The following is a 23,254-nucleotide window of genomic DNA, read 5'->3' as shown; positions in this document are numbered from 1 at the left end:
CTCTTTCATTTGAGCCCAAAAAAACATTCATATCTTGTCTGACATCGCTGCTACAAACTCGGGTCTTCAACTGACCCGCTCTTTCATTTGAGCCCAAAAAAACATTCATATCTTGTCTGACATCGCTGCTACAAACTCGGGTCTTCAACTCGGGCTTTCAATTGAAGGCGACTGATTGAATGTTCAATGGATCTAAAAAAAAATGTTTCTTTTAGAAACAATTTAGAATAACTCTTTCATATCTCGTCTCTCATCTGATATCGAGGGATGGAATTGATTGGAGTCGACTGAACATTCAATTGCTCCATCTCTTCTTAAATACAGAACACGATTTTCCAAAATACAAACGTTCGATCAACAAAATAGAGTCAATTTTGTTAATAGATAACTGATTAACTTATGAACTGGAGATAAAAATTTTATCTCAAATTTAATCGAATCTTTTTTTTCACGACAGCTGTCCAGTTTACGCAGTCAGATGTGCCCCAGGATATCATTCAGTTTGGCGTGAGCAAGACAATAGCAAACCTTTTCCTGAATGTTGTCGGATGCCCTCATGCATTCCGGACTGAATGGATTCTCACTTTCAAAATATTTGTATTGACACCACATGATTAAAGAGTGTAACTTCGTGAATCATGATATTATGAATCGCTTACTGAATACTTGATAAGGGGAATGAAAACGTTCATCTCCGAATGAGTGCACAGTATCAACTGAAATAATCCCCCCGATGAATCATATTCGTTCGCATTTCAGAGGTAATCATTCTATCCAGAAATAAAAGAACCTTATCTTTCGTTTCAGCTTGACTGGGGAATTCTTTCTTGCCTACGTCGGTACTCACCGATGCAGTGTCATATGTGTGTTCTATAAGTGTATTCAAACATGAAAGTCAAACATGAAAGTGTTTTCAGTAGAATCTTTACATACGAGCGGGTAATGTGTACAGATTCTTACTGAGCATACGGTAGACTTGAAGACTCGAATATTTTTTTATCGTCAAGACTCGAATATTATAACCCAAAATACTTCATGAATATTTAGTTATAATTTATGAAGAGAACTGAAGGGGTTAAAGAAGGGAATGAGTTCGGCTCATTTCAAATGTCTCCATTAAAGTGTTTACAAAAATTTGATAAAATTCATCCATAATTGTCGTTTAAATTACATTTTCTAAAAAATGAGTTTTTTAAACATTTTCTTCTCATAAATGAATAATGGAAAATGTTTAAATCCTTGAAAATTCAATTTTTGGAATGAAAAATAGATGAAAATAGGGGAAGTTCTGAATATGAAACAATTCGGTAGGATTGAAAAAAGAGAATAAATTCGAGTTATTTCAAATTTTCCTATTGAATTCTGTGAGAAGACTTTGAAAAAATTGATGCATAATTTTCATTCCAATGACATTTTCTCAAAAAATACTGTTTTTTCTAATATTCCGCGAACGACTAAAAATGTTTCACCTATTTTTCAATCGAGGATTGCCATGCTTGTTGGTGAACAGCTCTTCGCAAAAGCTCACATTTTCAACCCTCATAGATGGACCTAATTTCATAAATTCATCACTTTACAACGCCAATTTGTCATCGTAAAAATTTTTAAAGCTAATTCCCCCACTTTCTTCCAACTCTAAGCACAATAAAAGCAGACCTTAACCCCTTTGTAATGAATAAATGAATACACAATGATCAAAAATAATATGCATAAATCACTAGCCAGCGATGCGCGCGAAGCTCGCCCCCTTCCCCAGTACAAACAACCAGAAACAAACACAAAAAAATGGACTTACCCAACACGTAAACTCATCCCAAATGTGCTGTTGACACTAGTCGGTGGAACAGATATTCCACTGCTGTCAGTGGTGATTTCATTGCCCTCTCCACGATGTAAATTCCCAGCGACCACACTTTCACTCGTATTCACTGGTGATGCAGTCGATTGGTTCTCATTCACATTGACCGATTCTCCAGTATCCTTTTCAGTCTCGACACTCTCATTCTCCGATGAGTCGGAAAAATCATTCCTAGCACGATTGAAAAGTTTGCTACCAAGTGCCGAGGAAAGGAGGTCAGATTGGTTTACAAGTATGCCAGGTGGTTTTCTCGATGTACTTCGAATGGCCTCTGGCGATTTATTTTTAATGCTCTCGATTGGACTGAAGAGACTGCTGTCATCCTCGTCGTCCTCGAAGAGATTTGGAATATTGTTGTTGGTCTCTGGTGTGCTTGTCGTCAGGTTGTCATCCTGACTCTTGACTTTGCTCACTTGACTCTGGAAGGCCTCGGTCACGTCGGATTTGCTCATGAATTTGGAATTCCTGGGGGCGAAGATGTCGTCAGAGTCGTCGGACTCGTTGTCCCCGAAGAGATCATCGATCGCTGATTTGGGCTTTGTGTCGACAGAGTTTATCGGGGGAGGGGCGTCCAGGCTGGGGGGAATCATTGTCGGCCTGGGGGCAGCCTTCTCCTTCCAGAGACTCTTTGAGGCCTCGTCGAACAGCTCGCCGTGGTCACTCAGAAGACTGTCGGATTTCGTTGTAAAGACACTGTCGGTTTCGTTGTCAGACCCGAATAGGTCGTCCTTCGAACGGTTTATGGAGGTTTGATCTGGATCACGCACTTCCTGTAATAATTAACAAGGGATTTTTGATTGTTTTACGTCCAAACAAAGTTTTTAGTACATGTAAACAATTTTTTCAAAATTTCAAAAGAATTATTTATTCATTTTAGGAAGAGAGGATTTTTTTTGAATGAAAAATTGATTATTTATGAGTTGTTCACCGAAAAGTTCGTGAACTCTGTTATTTTATGAATCTTCTTGAAAAAAAAAATTTCTAATTTTTCCCACGATTTTTAAATGATCCCTAACGGTTCAAAATGGAGCATCAAATTTTTTGGAGACAGTATTAATATTAAACACAAATAAAATCTTGCAATGCTCTTTCAACTTTCCTTTTTTATAAATAAATAATGAGAATTTTTACAATCTTCTAAAATGTTTAGAATTTTAGAATTTTTTTACATGACTTTTTACACTTTTGGCTGAAATGTTGAATCTAGACAAACTTTACAATTTGAAAAAAGAAACGATATTTAGCATTAAAAACTGTATTTACGAATTATTCAAGTCAAAGTTCATAAACTCCAAAAATTACAATTTCTCTATTTTACGAATGGTCAAAGGGTATATTTTCTAGATTTTCTCGGATGATTTTTCATAATTTCTCAACCATCTTTTAATAACAAAAAAAACAACAAAAAAATATTCTCCTCGTAACCAATCAAAATAATTACATTCCCCAATTTTTTGCTCATTTTTCATGCCTGAATACTCCATAAAATCCTTCGTATTCCTAAATAGCCCAAATATTCCCCTGAAAAAAAAATCACGAACCTCTTGTAGGGGTTTCTGAACGGGTGCGACATTCCCCAAACGTTTAGCGAGTTCCTCAGCAAAGCTCGGAGCTTTCTTACAGGTATTTGCAGGTCCAGTGGTAGGCGTCTCAATTTCAGAAGTTGAATTCAACGTGTCTTGACTCCTCGTGTAGACCTTATCATTTCGTGAATTCGTATTCGTATTATTATTCTCATTGTATTCGCTGGAGGAGGTGCTGCTGGTGCTCGTGGATGACCTCGATCGAGGGATTCGTGTCGAGGGGAAGGCCCGTGGAGGTGCTGGCATCTCCTCAGAAGACTCGGAGTTCTCTTCCTCCTCTTCCGCCATTTCCGACTCACTGCTGCTCGATTCCAGCCCAATTTTCATCGAGGATCTCCATTTCTCAGAGCCAATGACGTAGGGCAAGGGTCGGCTCTGGTAGGGGTCCTGGGGCTTCAGGATGATGCTCGGAGTGATCACCTCAGCCTCGTCTTCACTCTCACTCGAGGCCTCCACCTCCACTCGTTCGTATTTGGAGTCCATCACTTGAAGGCTCTGTTTTATACTCTCGCTCACTACTGATATCATGTCGATTTCTGGGGGATTGGCCGTTGTGGGGGCGTTCTCCAGGCGTTTCTCAGGAGTTTCGTCCTCGTACACGCGACTCTCGATGAACTGCGTGTTGGCGAGGGCCAGGGAGACGTTGGTTACGTTGTCGATCATTAGGGAACTCTCCTTTAGGTCTTCTACGAGGGAGTCCAGGGAGGACTGGGTTTCTTGCACTTTTGTTGTCAAGTCCTGGGGGAGCAATGGGGGATTAAATTCGTGGGGCAACTTTATTCCTGAAAATTAATCATGGATAACCCAACATTTTTGAGGCCCTAGAAAATTCTGGAGGAATTATCGATTCTTGACAGTTTGGAGAAAAGTAAAGAGCTGAAATATTATGTAAACTCTGTAGATTGTTTTGAGTCTTAATTCCAATTAATCACTCATTCTCGCAGCACAGCAGTACTAGTTACTAGTTAGTAAGTCTGGGAATGGAGTATGATGGAAAAGGTGAAATAAAATAACTTTTTTTAAAAAAAGCAGAGATAACTTTATAATTATTTTTGCAAAAAAGAGAAGAATTCACAAATAATTTCGTCCCTACATTTCAGTCATTGAATCCCCACAATTTTCGGTAATTCTCGTAACTATCAAGAATGCATAAAAATCTGGGATAAATTTCTAGAAATTACATATCAATTTCCAAAAATTACAGAAACATTTCCCTCTGCATATTCAATTCAATAAGTAATTGAACGTATTTTTAAAATAATATCTGGACTTTTCAGAAAATATTCATAGCTCATATTACGATAATTAATTTCCATGTCGTAGATAAAAAATTAATAATCAACTAAATATCGCTCATTTAAATAACATAAAAATTAATTCGATTTGAATTTGAATTCCCAGGCAAAAAAATTCTGCATTCTAGAATTTAACGAGCAAGAAATTTTGCAACCACGTGATTTTATCACTAATTTTTAAATATTAAGCGTTTCGTCCCTAAATTTCAGTCACTGAATGCCTAAAATTTTCAGTAATTCTCGAATTCCCAAAAATTACGGATCCATCCCTACGAACTAAAGAAAAAAATCTACCTCCGAAAACTTCTGCAGATGCCGAAAGAGTCCCACATCGCAAGCAAGACTCCACTGCTCCTTGTGCTCCCTCATCTCCTGAGTCGTCCAGGGACGATCCCAGTGCCTGTCGCCCCCATCAGAAGAGTTCGGTAAATCCTTAAAAAACCCCGCAATTAGGTTATGTCTCCGCAGATCTCGATTCAAAATAAACCGAGGACATTCACCAACAATAAATCATCTCCAGCGATCATCCCTGAGATCAGTAAGCACAGAAAAAAAATAAACAATCGACACGTACCATTACAAAAACTGAAGAATCATCAATGCTGCGGTGCAGATGGAGGAAGAATCACTGGAGTAATCGCTTATGAGACATCGTTAATCCCCGACGAAGGTGAAGTGACAAAATAATTTGATAACACCGTGTAAACACCCACTTTTGACTCTCGATCCCCCGGAGTTATCGCCGAACACATTTCTGTCAATTTCGAGTGTTGGCAGCTGTTGGGGGCTGACTTCACGCCGTTGGAAAATCTCTTTCGACTGTTGTTACTTTGATTATTGATTTTCCGGTCAGTAAAACCCACAAAATTCAGCACTCGATGCTTATTCTGTTACGGATTAAGGAGTAAGGTGATAATTATTGTGAGTAGGCAGAATGTATGGTGTTGGTGGACAGTAATAGGGCTGTGGGGACATGATATTGGGTTCGATTTTCGGGGTCATAGATGACAGAGAAAACGTCAATAGTTGAGGGATGGAAAACGAACATATTAAGAGGCTCTTACTTCCCGACGAGGAGACTCTTGTCGAACAGATCATAAGGTATGGCCTCTATGTCGGTGCTGTCTTCCAAGTTATCTGCATTTTAACAGTGGCTATTTATCATAATTGGCCGGGCGATGGGTTCTCATCACTCAAGGTAATTCATTCGGCTTTAATTACGATATTTAATTAGTTGGGTTTGGGGGGGGGGTATTTTTTAGTATTTAACAGGGAGGGTGCGGGAGAGAAGCTCACTCTGGGTCATTCGATGTTTTTTTATGATTTTATTAGGCCAACGGTTTGAAGTGGAAATTGGAGGTGCCATTTTGTATGGTTCAGGAGAAATTGATGCTTTTTACACCTGGAGTCAGTTCATTCCAGGGATTTGTTGGGATTATTTCTTGTAAATTGTAATTTGGATGATACTGATTATGGATGGCATTTTTAATATTGTTCGCGTGCAATTTAAGTTCATTATTTTGAAGGTCTTGATGATTGACTTTGACGATTTAGTTTGACTGTAATCTGACTGTAATTTCTCATTTTAAATTCTTATAACATAATTTAGAAATTGGGGAAAATTTGGAGCCCCTTTTTAGAAAGGTCTAAAAAATAATTATAAAGTTGTCATTTTTGACAATTGAAACCTTCTTTCATGAATAATTCCTTACAATTGAACATTCTACCCTAGGAAATCCTTCTAAATTCCAAGAAATTAATTCCATTTTTAAGAGTTCAATAATTTTCATGATTTATCTCAAAATTAATTTTTTTTGAGATATTCAATTGGACATTAAATCACAGGGAATTTTGGAAAAACTCAATAATTGAACATTTTTGATACATGAATGTAATTTCGCATTTTAAATCCTTACAGCATACTTTAAAAATTGGAAAACTCTAGGGCCTCCAGTTTTTATTAGAAAGATCTGTAAAATAATTATAAACTTGTATTTTTTCTCAATTAAAACCCTAGAAAATCTTCCAAATTCTCAGAAAACAATTTCATTTCTGCCGGTTCAAACAATTTTCATAATTTATTTCAAAGTAAGAAATGTCAAAAAAAACTTATGCAAATATTATGCAAAATGTAATTTGGATTATGTATGAATTTTTTCGAATCCTCCTGCCGCGGTGGACGAAAAAAGAAAATGGCTCCGACTGCATGACCTAGTTTGGTTCTTCGTATATTTTCACAGGACGATCCAACGAGCGATGTTGACTGCTCGGAGAGCAGTCCACAGGTGACTCCCAGGAAGCCCCATCGTGGCCGAAAACAGGAGAAGAAGAAGAGACGTTGAAATATATCATCCCCATGTCAATTGAGGGGAATTATTCAGATCATTAATGTAATTTATCTTCGAATTATTTGTACTTCATAGCTTCAGTTCAACATTTTTGTATCTAATATGAATATTTATATGAGAGGTGGGGAAAATATCGACTTTATCAACGAATCAATCTTTATGTATTGTTGTACTGACTGATTTTATTGACAATAGAAATTAGGGAGTAAGAGATGTGATGAAAATCAATCGACTTGTTGTTTATTTTGTGAACATTCCCCTTCATTAGTCAGTGTTGTTGGTCAGGGAGCTGAATTTTTTTTTAATTCGATAATTTTTCTTCTTTTCAAAAACATTTTTGTTTCATTTCATAAATGAAATTCCTTCAAATTTCCATTGGTTGTTCTTTATCCTCTTCTCTTTATTTTTTATTCTTAATAATTCAATCTCCATATTTATTTTCATTATCGAAAATATGCCTTGAGGAGTGAAAATTGACGTTAAGTTATCTTTAATATTAAATTTCTATTTCATTTTTTTTGTTTTATTGCATGTCTTCTATTTTATTCTTCAATTGTGGATTAGTATCTTAAATATTCATTTTCACCATCAAAAGGTGTATTGAGCAGAAGGAAATTCATTATGAATTATCTTCAGTATTGAAGTGTTGAAGTTGCCAGCACTGACGTGTGAAGTTGTCCATTCTCAATCCCCAATCACAACAATTCGGAGCAGTTTGTAAACGTGCGAGGCCGACACCGGGTTTCGCCCTCATTTTTATAATTCCTCCAACGAAAAATGTTTAGAATTCGCGTGTGCATGATTCAAGTAGTTCATTGAGACTATCAATTCGTCGATTCCGTGAAAATGCCACCGCCGGAGGACTTCCTAACCCCGGAGCAGATCCTCGCTGAGGTTAGGAAATTCATACCAGAGTCGGTGAAGAAATGTCAACATACCAATGTGCACAAAGTAACCAAGGGGGCCCTGAATCTCCTCAGGAATCTGCCTGGGGCGAGGGAGGCCGTTCTGGAGTATCTCAGAAAGGTCTTCTTCTTCGCTGTCAATCGACAAAACCGTCACATGGAGGTCATTTCAGGATACGATTTATTTAAGGGGAGACTACTATGAGTTTTAAAAGTCGTGGGATATTGGAGTGAGATTTCTTATGCATTTGAAGATCGAGTATATATGTCTAAAGACGAATAATTAGTGCAAAAAAATTAATTGTTTATTGTTCGTTTGCTCTGCAGACGTTTAAAATGTTAAAACTAGTCTGGGGCCTCCAATTTTTGAGCTACAGAGGTTTTTTTTTCAAAATTTTTGAAAAAAGGTGTACAATAACAATTAGCAATTATTTTTTTTAATTCGACTCCTACACAGTCAATTTTGTTTTGTTTAATATAAAAATTTCTATCATTCATTTAAAATGGGCAGAAAAATTATCCTTAAAATATTTAAAATATTTTCTAGATTCTTTCAGAAATATTTTTTGCGCTATTTTGCATGAGTTGTGCAATTTTGAAATAAAATAATAACGAAATGAGCTGTGTAGGAGCTGAATTTTAAAAAACGAATTCGTAATTATTTTGAAAAAAAAAAAACCTCTAGCTGAAAAATTGGAAGCCCTGGAATATTTTCAACATTTTAAGCGTTTGTGGGTAAACGAACAATAAACAATCAATTTTTTTGCACTAATTATTTTTTAATTAGTTCCCCTCATAGTAGTCCCTTTAATATACCTCAAAGTCTCTGTCAATTTCATGAAAATTTTAATATTTTTTCAACTTTAGCTGTACTCACCACAAACCCTCGGAGATGAGCCCACAATGAACGTCACAGTCCCTGAAATTCATGGAGTTCTGTGCGAAATTGTTGACGAAAATCCTCAGGCGTGGGCTCCACTTGTTGCTACGTGGTCTCTTGATCTTCTAGGTATATTCTCTATTTATTTATCGGAATGGTCATTTTTATTTTTTTAATATGGGAATAAGTCGCTGGATTAACAACGAGATTGAATAATTTATTTTTATTAAAAATTAACCAATATTAAACTAAATTAAAAATATAACTCAATTGGTTAACGAAGAATTTCTTTTTTTTTTTTTTAAACTGGCACTTGAGTCTAGAGTGAGTTTGACCGATGAATTTTCGTCTAAATTATCAATAAACAAAAAAAATCCAAGAGTGTTAATTTTTACAACTGTGAAATCTCCTCAGAAATTCTCTGATTTCCTGATTTCTGAAATTGAAGCCAAACTCGTTAAATTAACGACAAAATTGATTTTTTTCTCATAATAAAAAATGGTATTCAAGTCTGCAAACTATAAACACTTCAAAAAAATTAAAAACCGTAAATTCCCCCAGCATTTCCTCAAATTTCCCAAAAAATGATCGCTCTCCCCATTCCCAAAATCGATTAAAATTTCGTGTAAAAGAGGATTTGACACCTCAAACTCAAAAAAATCCCCAATTTCCGTTATTCTCGCCCCAACTGAACCCTTCAACCTCCCCCAAATTTCCAGGAAAACTCTCCTGGAACTACTCGAAAAGAAGCAACCCGCCCAGCCTCACAATAAACGACGACCTGAAGCACTGGCTCTCGTTCCGCACCACGCGAATCCTGATCGACCTGTCGGCGCGCTGCATCCGGTGCCTGTCGCCGGCCGAGGCCGACTCCTGCATGATCGTCCTGACGGAGTCAATTTCCAGCTACTACCCCTTCTTCAACTGGGTGGTGGCGCACGTGGGCACCTGTTTCCCGACGCTGATCATCAACAAGGTCCTGCTCTGGGGGCTGAAAGACTTCTCGGAAACAGGTTCCCAGCAGAACTCCCCGCGCACGCTCTTGAACTCAGTCGTGGGGATCCTGGGGCACCTGGCAGGCAGCAACTTCTACGACATTCGCGAGGCCCTCCTGAGCCTCTTCAAGTGGAGCCTCGACGAGAGTATGAAGGACGACGACCAGACACGAAAGCAAAAGATAGCAACAGTCCCCTTCCTCCTGAAGCTCGCCTCGATGTCCCAAATTCTCCTAAAAATCATCACAACAGTAGTTCTCCAGACCCTCTTCCCAGTTCGTCCAGACGTGATTCCACGTTTAGCAGTGTTCGCCCCAGACTGGTGCAGCTACTTCGACAATCAGCCCAAGACCCTGCTGGAAGTGACAGTGCACTCGATCCTGGCGTGTGAGCAGGGCGCCTGGCAGATAATCTCAATCCTCCTGGACACGAGTTTAAGCACCAGCAACGTGGGTTACCACGGTGTGAACGCAGCCCTGGCAGTGAAGAACGTCTGCCGAGAGATTCTCGAGATGATTCTGCAGGAGATTGACCTCCAGATGAAGCTGAAGGGGCCCCACAACACGGGGATAGCCCTGCTGTCCTCGATAAAACAGGACCTCTGCCTCATCGAGCCCCTCCTCCTGGACGCCCACCCCCTGAGGGTCCAGACAGCGGTGAGACTGATCTCCCTTCTGGGCGCGCAGAGCCCCAACGTCGTGATATCCTCAGGGTCTGGGGTCCTGAGGAACGCCCAGACTAGCTTCCACCTCGCAGCACTCGTTCGATTGATGGCTGAGAACGTGACAGTGTTTCCAACGATAAAACCAGAGCCTGAGAACCCTCTCTCAGGTCACGGGTACTTCACCCAGACGCTGGAGCAAGCCCTCAGGGATATTCAGTACTCGCCAGGGTGGAGGGGGGACGAAGCCAGACAGCTGTTCAAGAACATCGCTATCTTACTGAAGTGGGAGAACTCGAGTAAAGCGGAGATCTTGAAATCGAGACTGATCTCCCGGGGAATTCACTCCAACTTGAGTCAGCTCGCCTCGTTGTTGATGAAGACTGACGACCTCTCGTTGACTCACGACATCGTGGAGACGTTGGATCTCCTGACGATGAATGACGGAGCTAAATACACTCACAGCGTTGATTTGGTTCTCAAACTGACGAGAGCCATTGTGAGGTATTTTTTTGTCTGCATTCAGGAGGAGGACGACATCAGGAAATACAGGGGGATCAGGGTCGTCAATCGGCTGCTGATGCTCATGGCAGGGACGTCGCCCTGCGCCAGGGTTCTGGCGATCAGGGAGTTGATTGAGAACGCAATTTACGGGGACCCAGCCAAGTTCTTCGGGGCGAAGGTGAAATCCTCGAGTGATTCTAAGGATTATCTTTTGTTGGAGCACAACCACAAGCATGGGACTTCGGTGATGCTGGCGCAGAGGCACTCGTCGGTTTTTCATGCTGGGGTGATTGGGGAGGGCCCCAGGAGAGCAGTGCCTGAGAACCCTTTTGATAAGGATACGATATCGATGAATAGTATTTTGCTGTTGGATGCTATTAAGGCGTGTTGTACGAATGAGGAGGTGAGTCCCCATCCGAATCTAGATGCCATGACGTCTGTAAGTCTTCTGCTGGTGGAGCTCGTGTCTCCTGATGTCATGTACAATGGCCTACCCTGGCCTGACGAGGAATTCACCAAGGTCACGGTGGAGAGGGACCTCCAGATTCGTCGGACATTCAAGGATGTTCCACAGCTGTGGACTCTGCTGGAATTGACTGCCAGGCATCGACCTGCTCTCGCTTACTCGTCGGTTCTGCTCAGGGGAATAGCTGCCACTGTCATGGCTAATTGGAATATCAGTGAGGGTACTAGGCTGGTGGATGTCATGGCACTTGGACAACTTCTTCCACCACCTCTCAACTGTCTCAGGGATGTTCTCGCAATTTTAACGCCCAGCCAGATTAATACTCTCATGAAGGAGTGCGTCTGGGCTTATATGCACGAGAATGTACCCTCTCCTGCGTTGTTTACTCTTACGGAGGGGGCGAGCATCGCGTGGAGAGACACTGACATGTCAGCTCCTGGGGCGAGGTTCACGGAGACTCTCAGGCTCATTCTTCTTCCCAATATCGCCAAGACTGGCTCGCTCTATAATACACTATTCTACAATGAGCATAAATGATAGTGAAATGTCTAGTGTATTTTTTGTAAATATATAAGGATCAGTTGTACATCTTGTCTGTAAGAATGAATAAAAGTTTTCTATCGTTTTCTTCGGTATTTGTTGAGTGGAAAATCAAGACACACAAGGATTTCTTTTCACTTTTTATAAAATCAACTGTCGTCTGTGGATAAATGAATACAAAGAGAGAAAATAAGATATTAAAATTAATTTAATTTGTATCATCAATGAGGATAATGAATTATAATAATACAGGAATGGTACCTAAGATGAGTTTCTGATTCAGTGGATCAACCGACGACCCAAGTGGGCACCCTCCTGTCTTCAATCCCACGAATGCACAGAGCACTCTTCACTGTTATTCAATGAGTATGGTTTTCATGATTCGAATTAATGCTTAAACTCCCTTTTCTCCCTGTGCATTCGTTTATTATCTCAATATCCAGCTTCAAGTAGAAAAAAATTCGCCATGTCAGGCATTTCTGTTAAATTCTATGTACAATGAAGTTTATATAATAATTTTCTGTCTGAGTGATCGTGGAAGACACTCATCTGCCAACAAATTGGCATGCTCAGGGCTCCAACAACGCAGAACGTGAAAATTAAATTACAGAGAAACGAAAAATGCTCACCGTAGGGGGACAAAACTGAGGAGAAAGAAAAATTACATCTGTCATAAGTAAATGATCGGACGGTGACATTTTCTCTTTTCTCGTTCGAGGGAAAACAGTCATCGATTGCACACAGTGCTGAGCGTAATTGCTAACCATTCACACGATGATCTCTTTTCTCATAATAAATTACAATTTACGCAGTTCTTTTGTTGTGAAAAAAAAGAACATTCACTTTTCAAATGTCTAGTGGGGGCTGGTTGAAACTTAGAATAGTAGTGTGCTCACACCGCCCATTTCACTCTGTTCCTTCACGAATATCTCGAAGTACTGGTAGATGATCGTTACAGCCAGGAGGATACCAGTGCCAGAGCCAATTGCCCCGAGGAAATCAGCTAGTACTGATAGGGCGCCGATGCAGAGACCACCGAATGCAGCTGCTGTGGGGATGTAACGGTTCAATTCGTGGATCATTGAGTTGTCTCGGTGTCCTCTCATCACCATCTGTTGTTCTTTTAGCTGCTTGGCAACCTGGAAACCAAAATAATGATTAATTAGTGGAAGGAGAAAGAATGAAAGACAATTTTTCAATTGTAATTGATTTTTTTTAATCCGTGGATCCATTTATTGATGAATAACAATTAATTGATCAATTGATAAATTTGAATTATTCATAGAAAATGCTCGTAATTTTCAAAAATTTCAATTTTTCAAATATTTTATCAAGCTTTTTCGAAAAGTAAACTTTCTAATTTTTTTTTAGATTTTTAAATTGTTTTTGAACGATTCAAATTGAAAAATTATAATTTTCCAATTGTAATAAATAATTTTTTGAAGTAAATTCGTCAATTAAAATTAATTGATCAATAGATAAATTTAAGTTGATGACTAAAAAAAATTTTTTTGGACTTACATCTTTGGCAGAGCTTCCAGAAACTTCGATCCACGTTTTCGAGAAGAATGCACAAGACCCCAGCATGAAGAGAATGTAGAGAAACGCATGAACTGGATCCTGCACAATGTGACCAACTGATTCCGGTGGGGATAGGTAGTAGCAGAGACCTCCAACTGGGTAGGACCTGGCTGGGCCACCACCTCCGACGTCAGACCACACTCCCAGCAGATTGACAATAAGATTCCCATGGAATTTAACAGCCAGCATCTGTGAGATAACGTAGAGATTCGAGACGAGGGCTGATTGCAGGATAATGGGGATGTTGCTGGTGTAGAAGAGCTTTATTGGGTAGCTGCTGTACTGGCCACGGTATCTCGTGGACTTGATAGGGAGATCCACTCTGAATCCCTGGAAATTTCAAGTTTTTCGTTATTTATTGGAGGCAAAATTCGTCGTGTGTAACTGAAGATTTTTGAGTAGAAAATTATATTCTTGGGATTTCCGACGATTCTATTGATGGAATATTGATATGCATTGATCGATTACTTAATTGAACAATAATAATAATTATTTAGTTCATTAACTTTCATTTGTTGAGCAAGGAATTGGCTTTATGAGTGATTTCAACCCAAAAACGTTCAAATTGTACGAAAAATGAATTATAAAACTGTCTAGGCCGATTTTTCTAATGATAATCACCAATTTCTATAATTCAAAATTAATTAATTAATGAATTGTAACAATATTAATTGATTTGCTCTGAGAAATAACTGTTTTCCCCTAAAAAAAATCCCAAGAATTTAACTTTCCGAACGAAATTAATAAATAATTCTCCAAAAAATAATGAAAACATTGTTTACCTGGAAATATATGACTATAGCAAAGACGAGGATAGTGGCGAGGAGATTCATCAAATTAGGAAGGTTCTGGCGATAGAAAGCCTCCCTGAGGGCCCTGACTTTGTCCTGTCTGGTGGCCAAGAGATGGAAGAGTGCTATCACAGCTCCTTCGAACTCTGTGCCACGACCAGTGTTGACAGTGGCTGGTGAGAATGCCTTCCAGACGATCGTCTCACAGATATTCGTGGCGATGAACAGGGAGATACCACTGCCAAGACCGTAGCCCTTCTGCAAGAGCTCGTCGAGGAGGAGGACGATCAGACCAGCGACGAACAGCTGGATGATGATCAGGAGACACACACCAGCACCAATTTCCGCTGGGTCTCCGTACATTCCTGTCATCACGTAGACGATCGCCTGTCCCACAGTGATCACCATACCGAATACTGGAACATTAGGGAAGTTCATAAGAATTTTTTTTTCAGTAATTATTAAGAATAAGCCAAAAACTGAGTAATTAAATTGAGTGAAGAAAATTAATCTTTCTAAAACATTACTTTTCTGTGAATAAAGAATGAAATTTCTTAAAGTTCTAGTGATCTTACCGCTGGGGTGTGAAATTAAATTCTGAAGAATTAATTTTTGTGGTGGAAAAAATTTTTCTTTCATGAATTATTTCTTGAAAGAGGAAACTTTCTGGTTTTTTGTTTTTTATTTGATGTTTTCTAAAGGTTAAAAATGGAGGATTCTATTTTTTACGAAAAATCGTGACGTTTCTGAGATAAATGAAGAATTTAAAACGAAACTTTAAATATCACAGAAGATAAAGTTTTAATTTTCTTCCAGTAGGGAAGGCTTCACCACTTGATTCTTTAGATGTTAAATTATCTGGATGATTCATGATGTTATGGAAAAATTCCTCATAATATTTTCCCTCAAAACCCCTAATTTCTGAAATAATGATTGTACTAAATGTCAAGACAATTTTTTTGCTGGAAATTCAATTCTCAAATGTTTCAAAAAAATGCTGACATTTTCTTTAAAAACACTAGTTCCAGTAGTAAAATCGTACCCCTTGGTATCTTAAATATTAAATTATCTCCATAAATCATGAAGTCATGAAAAAAACCCAACGCCTGAAGTGACTAATTATCAAAATGCTCACATTTCTGTGCTCCATTGAACAACGCTCGATCCTTCGGCGTGTCGCCAACTTCAATGATCTTGGCCCCAGCCAACAACTGCATAATCAACCCCGAAGTGACAATCGGCGAGATACCCAGCTCCATAAGTGTGCCCCTGTTGGAAGCCAGAATAACACGAATCCAGTAGAAGGGATCAGCACTGTCCGACGACATAATCCCAAAAAGTGGAATCTAAAAATCAAGAAATTGTTGTCAAACATCTGGAGCTCTGACTCGCGTCTAATGACACAAAAATTCGTGGCGTTGGCACTGACCTGGCAGCACACGAGGAAAATAAATAGTGTTATTGCTGTCCATAGCACCTTCTCCCTGAATTGAATCTGCGAATAAAATCATAATTTCATTAAAACAACTCTTCGTTTCTTCATTAAATCATAACAATTCCCAATTTTCAAAAATTGAGATTATAATTTCCAAAAACGAAAACATAACGGGGGATTGAACCATAACGGAGTGTCTCTTCCCCAAAATTCCAAAAATAAATCACTCACCTTTCTCTGTGGCTTCGCAATTTCAGGCAAAATGCTGCAGAATGGTTTTATCACCTCAAGAAATTTGACTGAAAAATGCGCGGAATTGATTGCATTAGAGATCTATTCAATATGTTCCCAATGCGGGGACAATCAGCGAAAAGTTCAAGGGCTTCATGACAGACAATCAGATATTCTCAGTATTTTGTGAATTACTTACTTCCCATGGTGACTCCGTTATTAATTCCCCTTCGGTAAATCCAGTGTCCCAATGGTACAGCGATTTGTTCACTGTAAAAATAGTGTCAGTGTCGATATTTTTGGTAATAACTCGTGGCAATGCCACTGTACCGAAGACACCGGAGTAGTGAATGAGTGGAGTGGAACAAGCCTGGTATGAAACACACGAAACTAACGAATCGTGGCTCAGCTCGACGACACGTATCAATACGATGTGGTCACGTGACCTGATGATGTTGGCCGACGAACCCGCCGGCATCATGAGGGGGTTCGGTGGGGGGGTGCAATACGACGACGCTAGATGGTGCGGGGGAGTCCCGGGAAATTGGAGGAGTTCGAATCCTGCGGGTGATGACATTCGAGTGTCCACGGGTCGAGATTCGTATTAGGGGAGGGTGGGGCAAAACGGCCCCCCTTCAATTGTCAATAACTTGTGAATGACATTGTGAAAATTCCCAGTTTCAACTTCATTTTGAAGATAATTTTTCATTCTTCAAAACGAGCTCTAACTCATCCCAATCGGATTATTGAATCGGAAAATATTGACGATTGAAGGGGGGCCGTTTTGCCCCATCCTCCCCTATTATAGTCCAATTAAAGTAGCTCTACCCTTACGGTAAATTCAGAGATTATTGAAAACTGCAAAAAATTGCAGAAAACTCGATTAGATTCGGAATTCGAATTTTTTTCTCAATTTAATTATCGTTTTGGTTTTTCAAAGAAGAAATGTTTAAAAAATCGGGATTTAACCCGGTGTCTTATGTGAAAATCAACATTTCCATTGTAATCAAAAATTAAAATCTGAATTTTTTTTCATTAGATTTGAAAAAATCAAGAATTTTTTTGACATACAAAATAATCCACCATTTTGCAAACAAGTTTCACTATTTATTTATGAGAGGGAGATGTTTAAAAAAATATCAATATTTTGCGAAATTTAATTTAGATAATACTGACTGGGTATGAATTTTTTCAAATTTTTTCCATGCAATTTAGTTGAAAAATTTAAAAACTGAAAATATCCAAAAGTACGGCATAGCCCGACCGAAGAGTAGAGTTACTTTAAATCTTCCTTTCCTTCAGAAACTTAATTTCAGGCCACGGATTTCCATAGTTTCCATTGTCGAAGTGTTGATTTCTCGATGAAAACAATTGAAATACAATTTTTCAAAGGGAAAAGAAATTTTAGTATGAAGCTGAAACTAGCGAAAGATTCGACAGCAGAAGATTTGTCTTAGGCGAATCTAGGAGTGTATAAATGTTTTTAAGTAATGTACAACTCTTTCGCACTTAAAAGACATTTGGACATATGATTATTTGACTCTCCTACACTTAAATATCGCCAAAATTGAATTTTTCGCTGACGAATATTCTGCGAGGTTCAGCCTCATAATTTTAGTCTGACTATCGTATTTTGGAGGTCCTGGGATCGGCGGAAACGATGTCGGGGGAATTGGATCGAGGTCGGGCTCAAAGACATTTTTTAAGGAGTGAGACGTCAGTTGGGCCAAATGCGAGAAAATAGATTACTTAACAGACCCAGAGGGCAAGGAGTTTTTATTTTTAAGGACATTGAATTTGGCAAAAGTTTCCTAAAAAATCCACTACTGCACATAATCACCAGAATTCGACAGTAATTCTGAGCAAATTCTCTTTTTCATGTAATCTCAGTTGAGTCAATATTATTAAAAAATAAAGAGAATTCTGTTTACAACACGACAACGAGTAACGAGCGATAACTGTTTTTTTTTCTCTGCGTCGAAAGAAAAATTGTTTCAATCTCTGGATTTCGGAATTTCTGTGCAGCAAAATCTAGCGAACAAAAAATCCCGCTCATTTCTGAAATTTACCACTCATTCTAGAGAAGATATGATTTTTTTTTAATCAGACGGAAACAACTTCAATCTTCAGTATTTTTTACTTGAACCGAACATAATTCCTGAATTAAGAACATGCTCGTTCTTGAATTGATGATTCTCCTTAATTCAAAATTAATGTATTTGAAAAATAAAATTAATGCTGAATTAATCTTCAATAACTCAACTGAAGAATTTAAACATTCTTAATGCAAAACCTCGCCTGATCTCATTTGAAATAAATAAATTCTTCAGACTCCATTTCAGAGATTCTTCTCCTAAAATTATGTAAACAGTTCTTTACTTTACCAATAATACAATTATATTCGAAAATTAGCAACTTAATTATGAGGAGAAAACCCTGAGTATCAGGAAAAATTTTCTAAAAAATCCAATACCCCACGTAATCACCAAAATTGCGGAGTAATCCCTATTACAAACAAATACGGTGATTAATGTTTACGATAAAACGGCGAATAAATAGCGCGTACCGTTCAGTCCACCCGTCAATTTGAATCAAAAGAATTCAGGGAATCCACGAATTCGGAAAATCCCTCAAACTCGTTCCCCTCCACTCGCTGGTGAATGTCGAGTGACTATTTGAGGTCGTTTAAAAACTCGTAAAACTCATTGTCCCAAGGTTTTTCCGATTGTTGGGATATATAATAATGCGTTATTAGTCGGCGATTATTCTGTTTCCCAGTGTCTCAGGTGAAAAGATCGAATTAATCGCGAATTCCTTCGACAATGAAGAACCTCGCAGTGTTTGTACTGATCTCCATGACGATTCTCGGTGTTCACGGACAGTAAGTGAAAGTCGTAATGTAACTGCCGAGAATGCTGTACCGTCTTGGACATCTTGATGTCATAATGCGCGTCAGTCGCAGGAATTCAATTAGCCAGTGCAGATGGTACAGAATTCTTGGCGGGATTAGCTCCGAATGTAATCAGCGAAAAAACAATATTGGTGATAAGAGTGGGTGTATTCTCCAACAACATCTGCACGAAATAAGTGCTTATATAAATCCCCAAGCGCCCAACACTTTTCCTTCCGAAACATTCAAGTTTTTGATTTTTTGTGTTATATCAATCCGCTGTGATTCAAAAAGTTTAAAAATACTCATTTTAGGAATATTTATAATCAAGTTTTTTTTTAATTGTTCGTTGATGACACAAGTGACGCTGATTTTTAGGATTTCAATTTGTTTTTCAATCGGTTCTCCCACGATAACTCCAAAAATATTCTAAATTCATTGAATGATGGATAAAAAAAAATGTTTCTATGTCTCTGACCGAATTTGAAGATGAAGATGATGATAATAATTGTTGTTTTGATTTATAGAATAAATTTCGCAAATTTTCGTATTTTCCTCAAATTTCCCGGAATGTGATTTTTCCGACGGTTTCTTCAAATGTAATTCGAATTCATTTAATTAGGCATGAAGGAGTTTCTCTAATACCATTTTATCGAAGTTTTAAGATAATATAGAAAGCATTATTCTTTCATTTAATTTGAACAAAAATTTTTACGAGATAGTTAACACTGAATTTAGTAATTTCGTAATTATTGGCCTCTGCGGTCGTTAGCTGACTCGAGGAAAAATAGAGAATTGAAATGTCCAAGTGATAAAAAATCAATTCATATGAACTAAGCCCAATATTTCAGCCCAACTACGAAATAATTAAGAATTCGGTCGAATAGTCTTCCACAACATGTAAATTCCGTAGAATTTCATCGAGAACTCTCTGGAGTTTTTCATCTATTAATTTCTTTTATTAAAGTTTTTCATGCATAATATTGCTAATTTGTGAACAAAAATAACTATGCCATACGAAGACGAATGCAATTGCCCACGTGATTTCGTTTGAATTCAAAATTTGAGTTGCTCTCGTTGTATCGCTCCCTCCGGGAGTGACAGATAGCGGGAGATATGATCGTCTTAAAAGCGGGGAGATTATGGGGCTTTAATCGCTGTGACATAACATTCAGCGACGGTGAGTGCGGCGATTGGTCTGCTGCAACGCTTATAAATACCAGCCGGACATGGGTAGTTAAGAATCAGTCACAAGTTTGCTTCGCCGAGTGACAGATTGAGTCTTTCCGTAGCTTCCTCCAGCGCAAGCTCTCTTTTCAGGGGATTTATCAGTTGAAAATGTAAATATTTCCCCGAGAGGATGTCTCGGAGTTGATTATTCTCGCTGTTGAGTTGATAAGGAGATCTGGTTTAATCTCCAAAGTTTTTGGGGAATAATTATTAACAATTAATAATTTTTTGAATTTTAAATGTCGCGATTTCGTTATTAGTAATGGTATTCGCTGTTTAATTGTCTTTTGAATATTTCTAGGGATTCCAAGGTCACTATTGAACAATTAACCGGCCCTTACGATCTCGGCGAGGGCCCCCACTGGGACGAGGAAAACAATCTCCTGTATTTTGTTGACATTCATGCACAGAAATTCTTCGCTTTCGATCCTTCTACGCAGAGTCTTACAGAAACGTATCTAAGTATGAATGAAAAGTACTTTTTGAAATGTTGAAAAATTCGAGGGGAATTTTTCGGGCTCTTGGGAGGAATTTTATTAGTTTTTTATTGAAAAATATTTAGTAGGAATTAATGAATGGATTTTAATTTTTTGCGATTTATTCAATTAATGTTTTATCTGCAGAAATTTATTGGTGTGAATTTTCTTAGTTGTTCGATTTTTTTTAATGAGAGACGGAAGAAATATAGTGGATTATAGGACTAAAAATCTTTTTCAACAAATTTTTCGATAGAAATCGGTTAAAACCCAATGGAATTTTCTAAGGAGATTTATAATAAATGGAGAATTAAATGTTAAATCGATGAATAATGTTGAAATTCTCAATAGATTGGATTTATTGAAAGGATAAAAACCTTTTATTCTATCATGTATTTTATTAATCAATTTTTTCAGTAGAATTGGTCGAAAACCAACAGAATTCTCAAAAGATTTCATAAAAAATATAAAATTAAATATTTAATCAATAAACAATATTGAAATTCCGAAAGTTTCTTGAATTCTTCAATCGGAAATAAAAAAAATACTGAAAAAATCTTTTAAAATCAATATCAAAGAATTTCTTCGACAAAAATCTCCATAGAAAAACTTATCAGAAGAACTATCGCATATTTCATAATTCATCAATTAATCCTTCAACAGAACTAGAAGTCTATCTTTGAAAACCGATGAAATTCTCTAAAAACTTCATCAACAGAACGTAAATAAATATTTACTGGCTGAATAACATCGCATAAAATTCTATCCGTTTTTCCCCTAAAAATGTCTAATTCTCCTTCATTTCCTCAGCGAACGGTCCCGTAGGCGTAGCAGTTCCCGTAGCCGATAAGAAGAACACGTTCATAGCTGGAAGCGGCAGAGATCTGGTTGAATTCCAATGGGATCCGTCTACCAGCAACCCAAAGCCCGAAATAAAGGTCCTGTCCACGGTGGAGGTCGACCGCCCCAACAACAGGTTCAACGACGGAAAAGTCGACCCCGCGGGGCGGTTCTGGGCCGGAACAATGTCCGACAAGGAAGACCAGACCGCCGTTAATGCGGGAGCTCTCTACAGATTCGAGGAGGACGGTACACCCGTCAAAGTCCTCGAAAACATCACCATCAGCAACGGTCTCTCCTGGAGCCACGATAGCGAGACCTTCTATTACATCGACTCGCCGACCCTCGAAGTCGTCGCTTACGATTATGACATGGAGTCCGGGGATATCTGTGAGTCGATAAACATGCAATTGCGACGAGTTTCGGCGTGATAAATACATAATGACTGATAATTCGCCGATTACTGATGGGCGCTTGAAAAATATTTTTCGGTTTATTTTTAGCGAACAAGAGGGTAATCTTCAACTTGAAGGAGAATGACGTGCCCGGAGTGCCCGACGGCATGACTATCGATAAGGATGGTCATCTGTGGGTCTGCGTTTGGGACGGCAACCGGGTAATTATCAGATGATTTTTTTAAACAATTGTCTGGCTGCTGTACGCGATCCGGCGATTTTGGCCGCCTCCGCGGGCTTCGTCGTCGTGTGTTCAGGCGCCAGCGTTGCCGAGTTCACTCTACAGTGCCCGGGCGCGTTTAGCGGGTTTCCGGCAACCTCGTGCTGGCAACTCCGTTGGTCGCGCTTTGAGCGCCGTACCGCACATTTTACGATTTTTTAAGTTACACTGCAGTAAAACCTCAGGAAAATTTGAAAAATATCGTGAATATTCAGCGTTATTCCAATGACATTTTCCACAGAATTATTATTTTTTTTAGACATTTGTTGTTTATAAATAAATAATTGAAATTATTTAAACTTTCGGAAACCGTATTTTTTAGGCATGAAATCGATTTCTAGTAAAATTCTAGTTTTCTCGTATTTCAAAAAAATTCCAACACCGTATACTTTCTCTCGAAAAAACTACGCCCATATCATTCAAATCACGAGACGGGGATAGGGACATGTGAAACGGGCGTTGGGGACAAATGAGCGAACGAAGATAGTAATTATCACGAGAAAAATAAGTGCATTCTAATTCTGAAGGTTTTACTTTGATATCCAATTAAAAAAATCGCATCTTTACACTCATTTCAATAAAAATATTGGATTAAAGATGTGCTCACCTCAGCTACACGAGCGCAGGATTATTTCCCTTATTATTAATTATTATGTATGTTTATTTCATAATATTTTAGATTCTCGAGATTGATCCGGAAAGCAAAAAGCTCTTGAGAACAGTGGAAATGCCAGCCGCGAGAATAACCAGCGCTGTTTTCGGCGGGCCCAACTATGACATTCTCTACGTCACATCCGCAAAGCGCGGTTTGTCTGAGGCTGATTTGGAAAAGCAGCCCGCAGCTGGCTACGTCTTCGCCGTTCAGGGGCTGGGGACGTCAGGTGTCAAGTCCCTCAGCGCTAAAATGTAAAATTTTGTTGTGTTTCTATCAAAATTATGATTTATGTTCACTAATGGACAGAGAATAAATGATTTATTGAGAGTGTAACACGTGTCTCATATGATGTCAACGCCACTTCCTTTTTCCTAAATATTGCGGTGAATTAGACATAATGATCTAATGATAAATG

The 23,254-nt window shown here is 38.5% G+C and overlaps 5 protein-coding genes and 1 long non-coding RNA gene across 8 annotated transcripts in view; 4 read left to right on the top strand and 2 right to left on the bottom strand.

Moving 5' to 3' along the window:
* The window catches only part of LOC107040563, a 3,338-nt gene extending 2,702 nt beyond the window's left edge, over positions 1-636 (top strand). Inside the window, exon 3 of the long non-coding RNA XR_001461019.2 lies at positions 458-636. This is a non-coding gene — a long non-coding RNA (uncharacterized LOC107040563). The remainder of the gene's footprint in view (positions 1-457) is intronic.
* Positions 1-5,472, bottom strand: part of LOC107040560 (WASH complex subunit 2) — a 16,396-nt gene extending 10,924 nt beyond the window's left edge. The window contains exons 1-4 of the mRNA XM_015260691.1: positions 5,311-5,472; positions 5,031-5,168; positions 3,400-4,179; positions 1,796-2,628 (exon numbers count right to left, since the gene is read on the bottom strand). Coding sequence (XP_015116177.1) covers positions 1,796-2,628; positions 3,400-4,179; positions 5,031-5,168; positions 5,311-5,313 — 1,754 coding nt within the window. The 5' untranslated portion in view covers positions 5,314-5,472. The remainder of the gene's footprint in view (positions 1-1,795; positions 2,629-3,399; positions 4,180-5,030; positions 5,169-5,310) is intronic.
* A 56-nt stretch (positions 5,473-5,528) lies between these two features.
* LOC107040559 (protein anon-73B1) lies at positions 5,529-7,312 on the top strand. 2 transcript variants are annotated; one of them, XM_015260690.1, is made up of 3 exons: positions 5,529-5,657; positions 5,741-5,934; positions 6,977-7,312. In XM_015260690.1, exons 2-3 carry the CDS (start codon positions 5,770-5,772, stop codon positions 7,076-7,078), a joined length of 267 nt encoding a protein of 88 aa, XP_015116176.1. In that variant the 5' UTR covers positions 5,529-5,657; positions 5,741-5,769; the 3' UTR covers positions 7,079-7,312. The 2 variants fall into 2 exon arrangements, with proteins under 2 accessions (XP_015116176.1, XP_015116175.1); XM_015260689.1 differs by having other exon boundaries at positions 5,529-5,934.
* A 474-nt stretch (positions 7,313-7,786) lies between these two features.
* On the top strand, positions 7,787-12,130 carry LOC107040571 (integrator complex subunit 5). The gene is made up of 3 exons (XM_015260702.2): positions 7,787-8,152; positions 8,857-8,998; positions 9,589-12,130. Exons 1-3 carry the CDS (start codon positions 7,931-7,933, stop codon positions 12,030-12,032), a joined length of 2,808 nt encoding a protein of 935 aa, XP_015116188.1. The 5' UTR covers positions 7,787-7,930; the 3' UTR covers positions 12,033-12,130.
* LOC107040572 (protein transport protein Sec61 subunit alpha) lies at positions 12,032-16,488 on the bottom strand. The gene is made up of 7 exons (XM_015260703.2): positions 16,273-16,488; positions 16,074-16,141; positions 15,837-15,902; positions 15,543-15,753; positions 14,399-14,823; positions 13,557-13,946; positions 12,032-13,174 (listed from the first exon to the last, which is right to left on the bottom strand). The coding sequence occupies exons 1-7, from the start codon at positions 16,277-16,279 to the stop codon at positions 12,911-12,913; spliced, it is 1,431 nt and encodes a 476-aa protein (XP_015116189.1). The 5' UTR covers positions 16,280-16,488; the 3' UTR covers positions 12,032-12,910.
* Positions 16,489-18,809: 2,321 nt separating this feature from the next.
* Positions 18,810-23,172, top strand: LOC107040553 (regucalcin). Of its 2 annotated transcripts, none has more exons than XM_015260678.1 (5): positions 18,810-18,954; positions 20,495-20,655; positions 21,480-21,899; positions 22,013-22,125; positions 22,864-23,172. In XM_015260678.1, the coding sequence occupies exons 1-5, from the start codon at positions 18,896-18,898 to the stop codon at positions 23,092-23,094; spliced, it is 984 nt and encodes a 327-aa protein (XP_015116164.1). In that variant the 5' UTR covers positions 18,810-18,895; the 3' UTR covers positions 23,095-23,172. The 2 variants fall into 2 exon arrangements, with proteins under 2 accessions (XP_015116164.1, XP_015116165.1); XM_015260679.1 differs by lacking the exon at positions 18,810-18,954 and adding an exon at positions 19,569-20,303.
* The last annotated feature ends 82 nt before the right edge of the window (positions 23,173-23,254 follow it).

Source organism: Diachasma alloeum, unplaced genomic scaffold (genome assembly GCF_001412515.2).
Source record: "Diachasma alloeum isolate Michigan unplaced genomic scaffold, Dall2.0 Dall_scaffold_00338, whole genome shotgun sequence".
Lineage (NCBI taxonomy): Eukaryota > Metazoa > Arthropoda > Insecta > Hymenoptera > Braconidae > Diachasma > Diachasma alloeum.
Note: the sequence above shows the minus strand (reverse complement) of the source record. Positions and strands in the feature narration are given on the sequence as shown.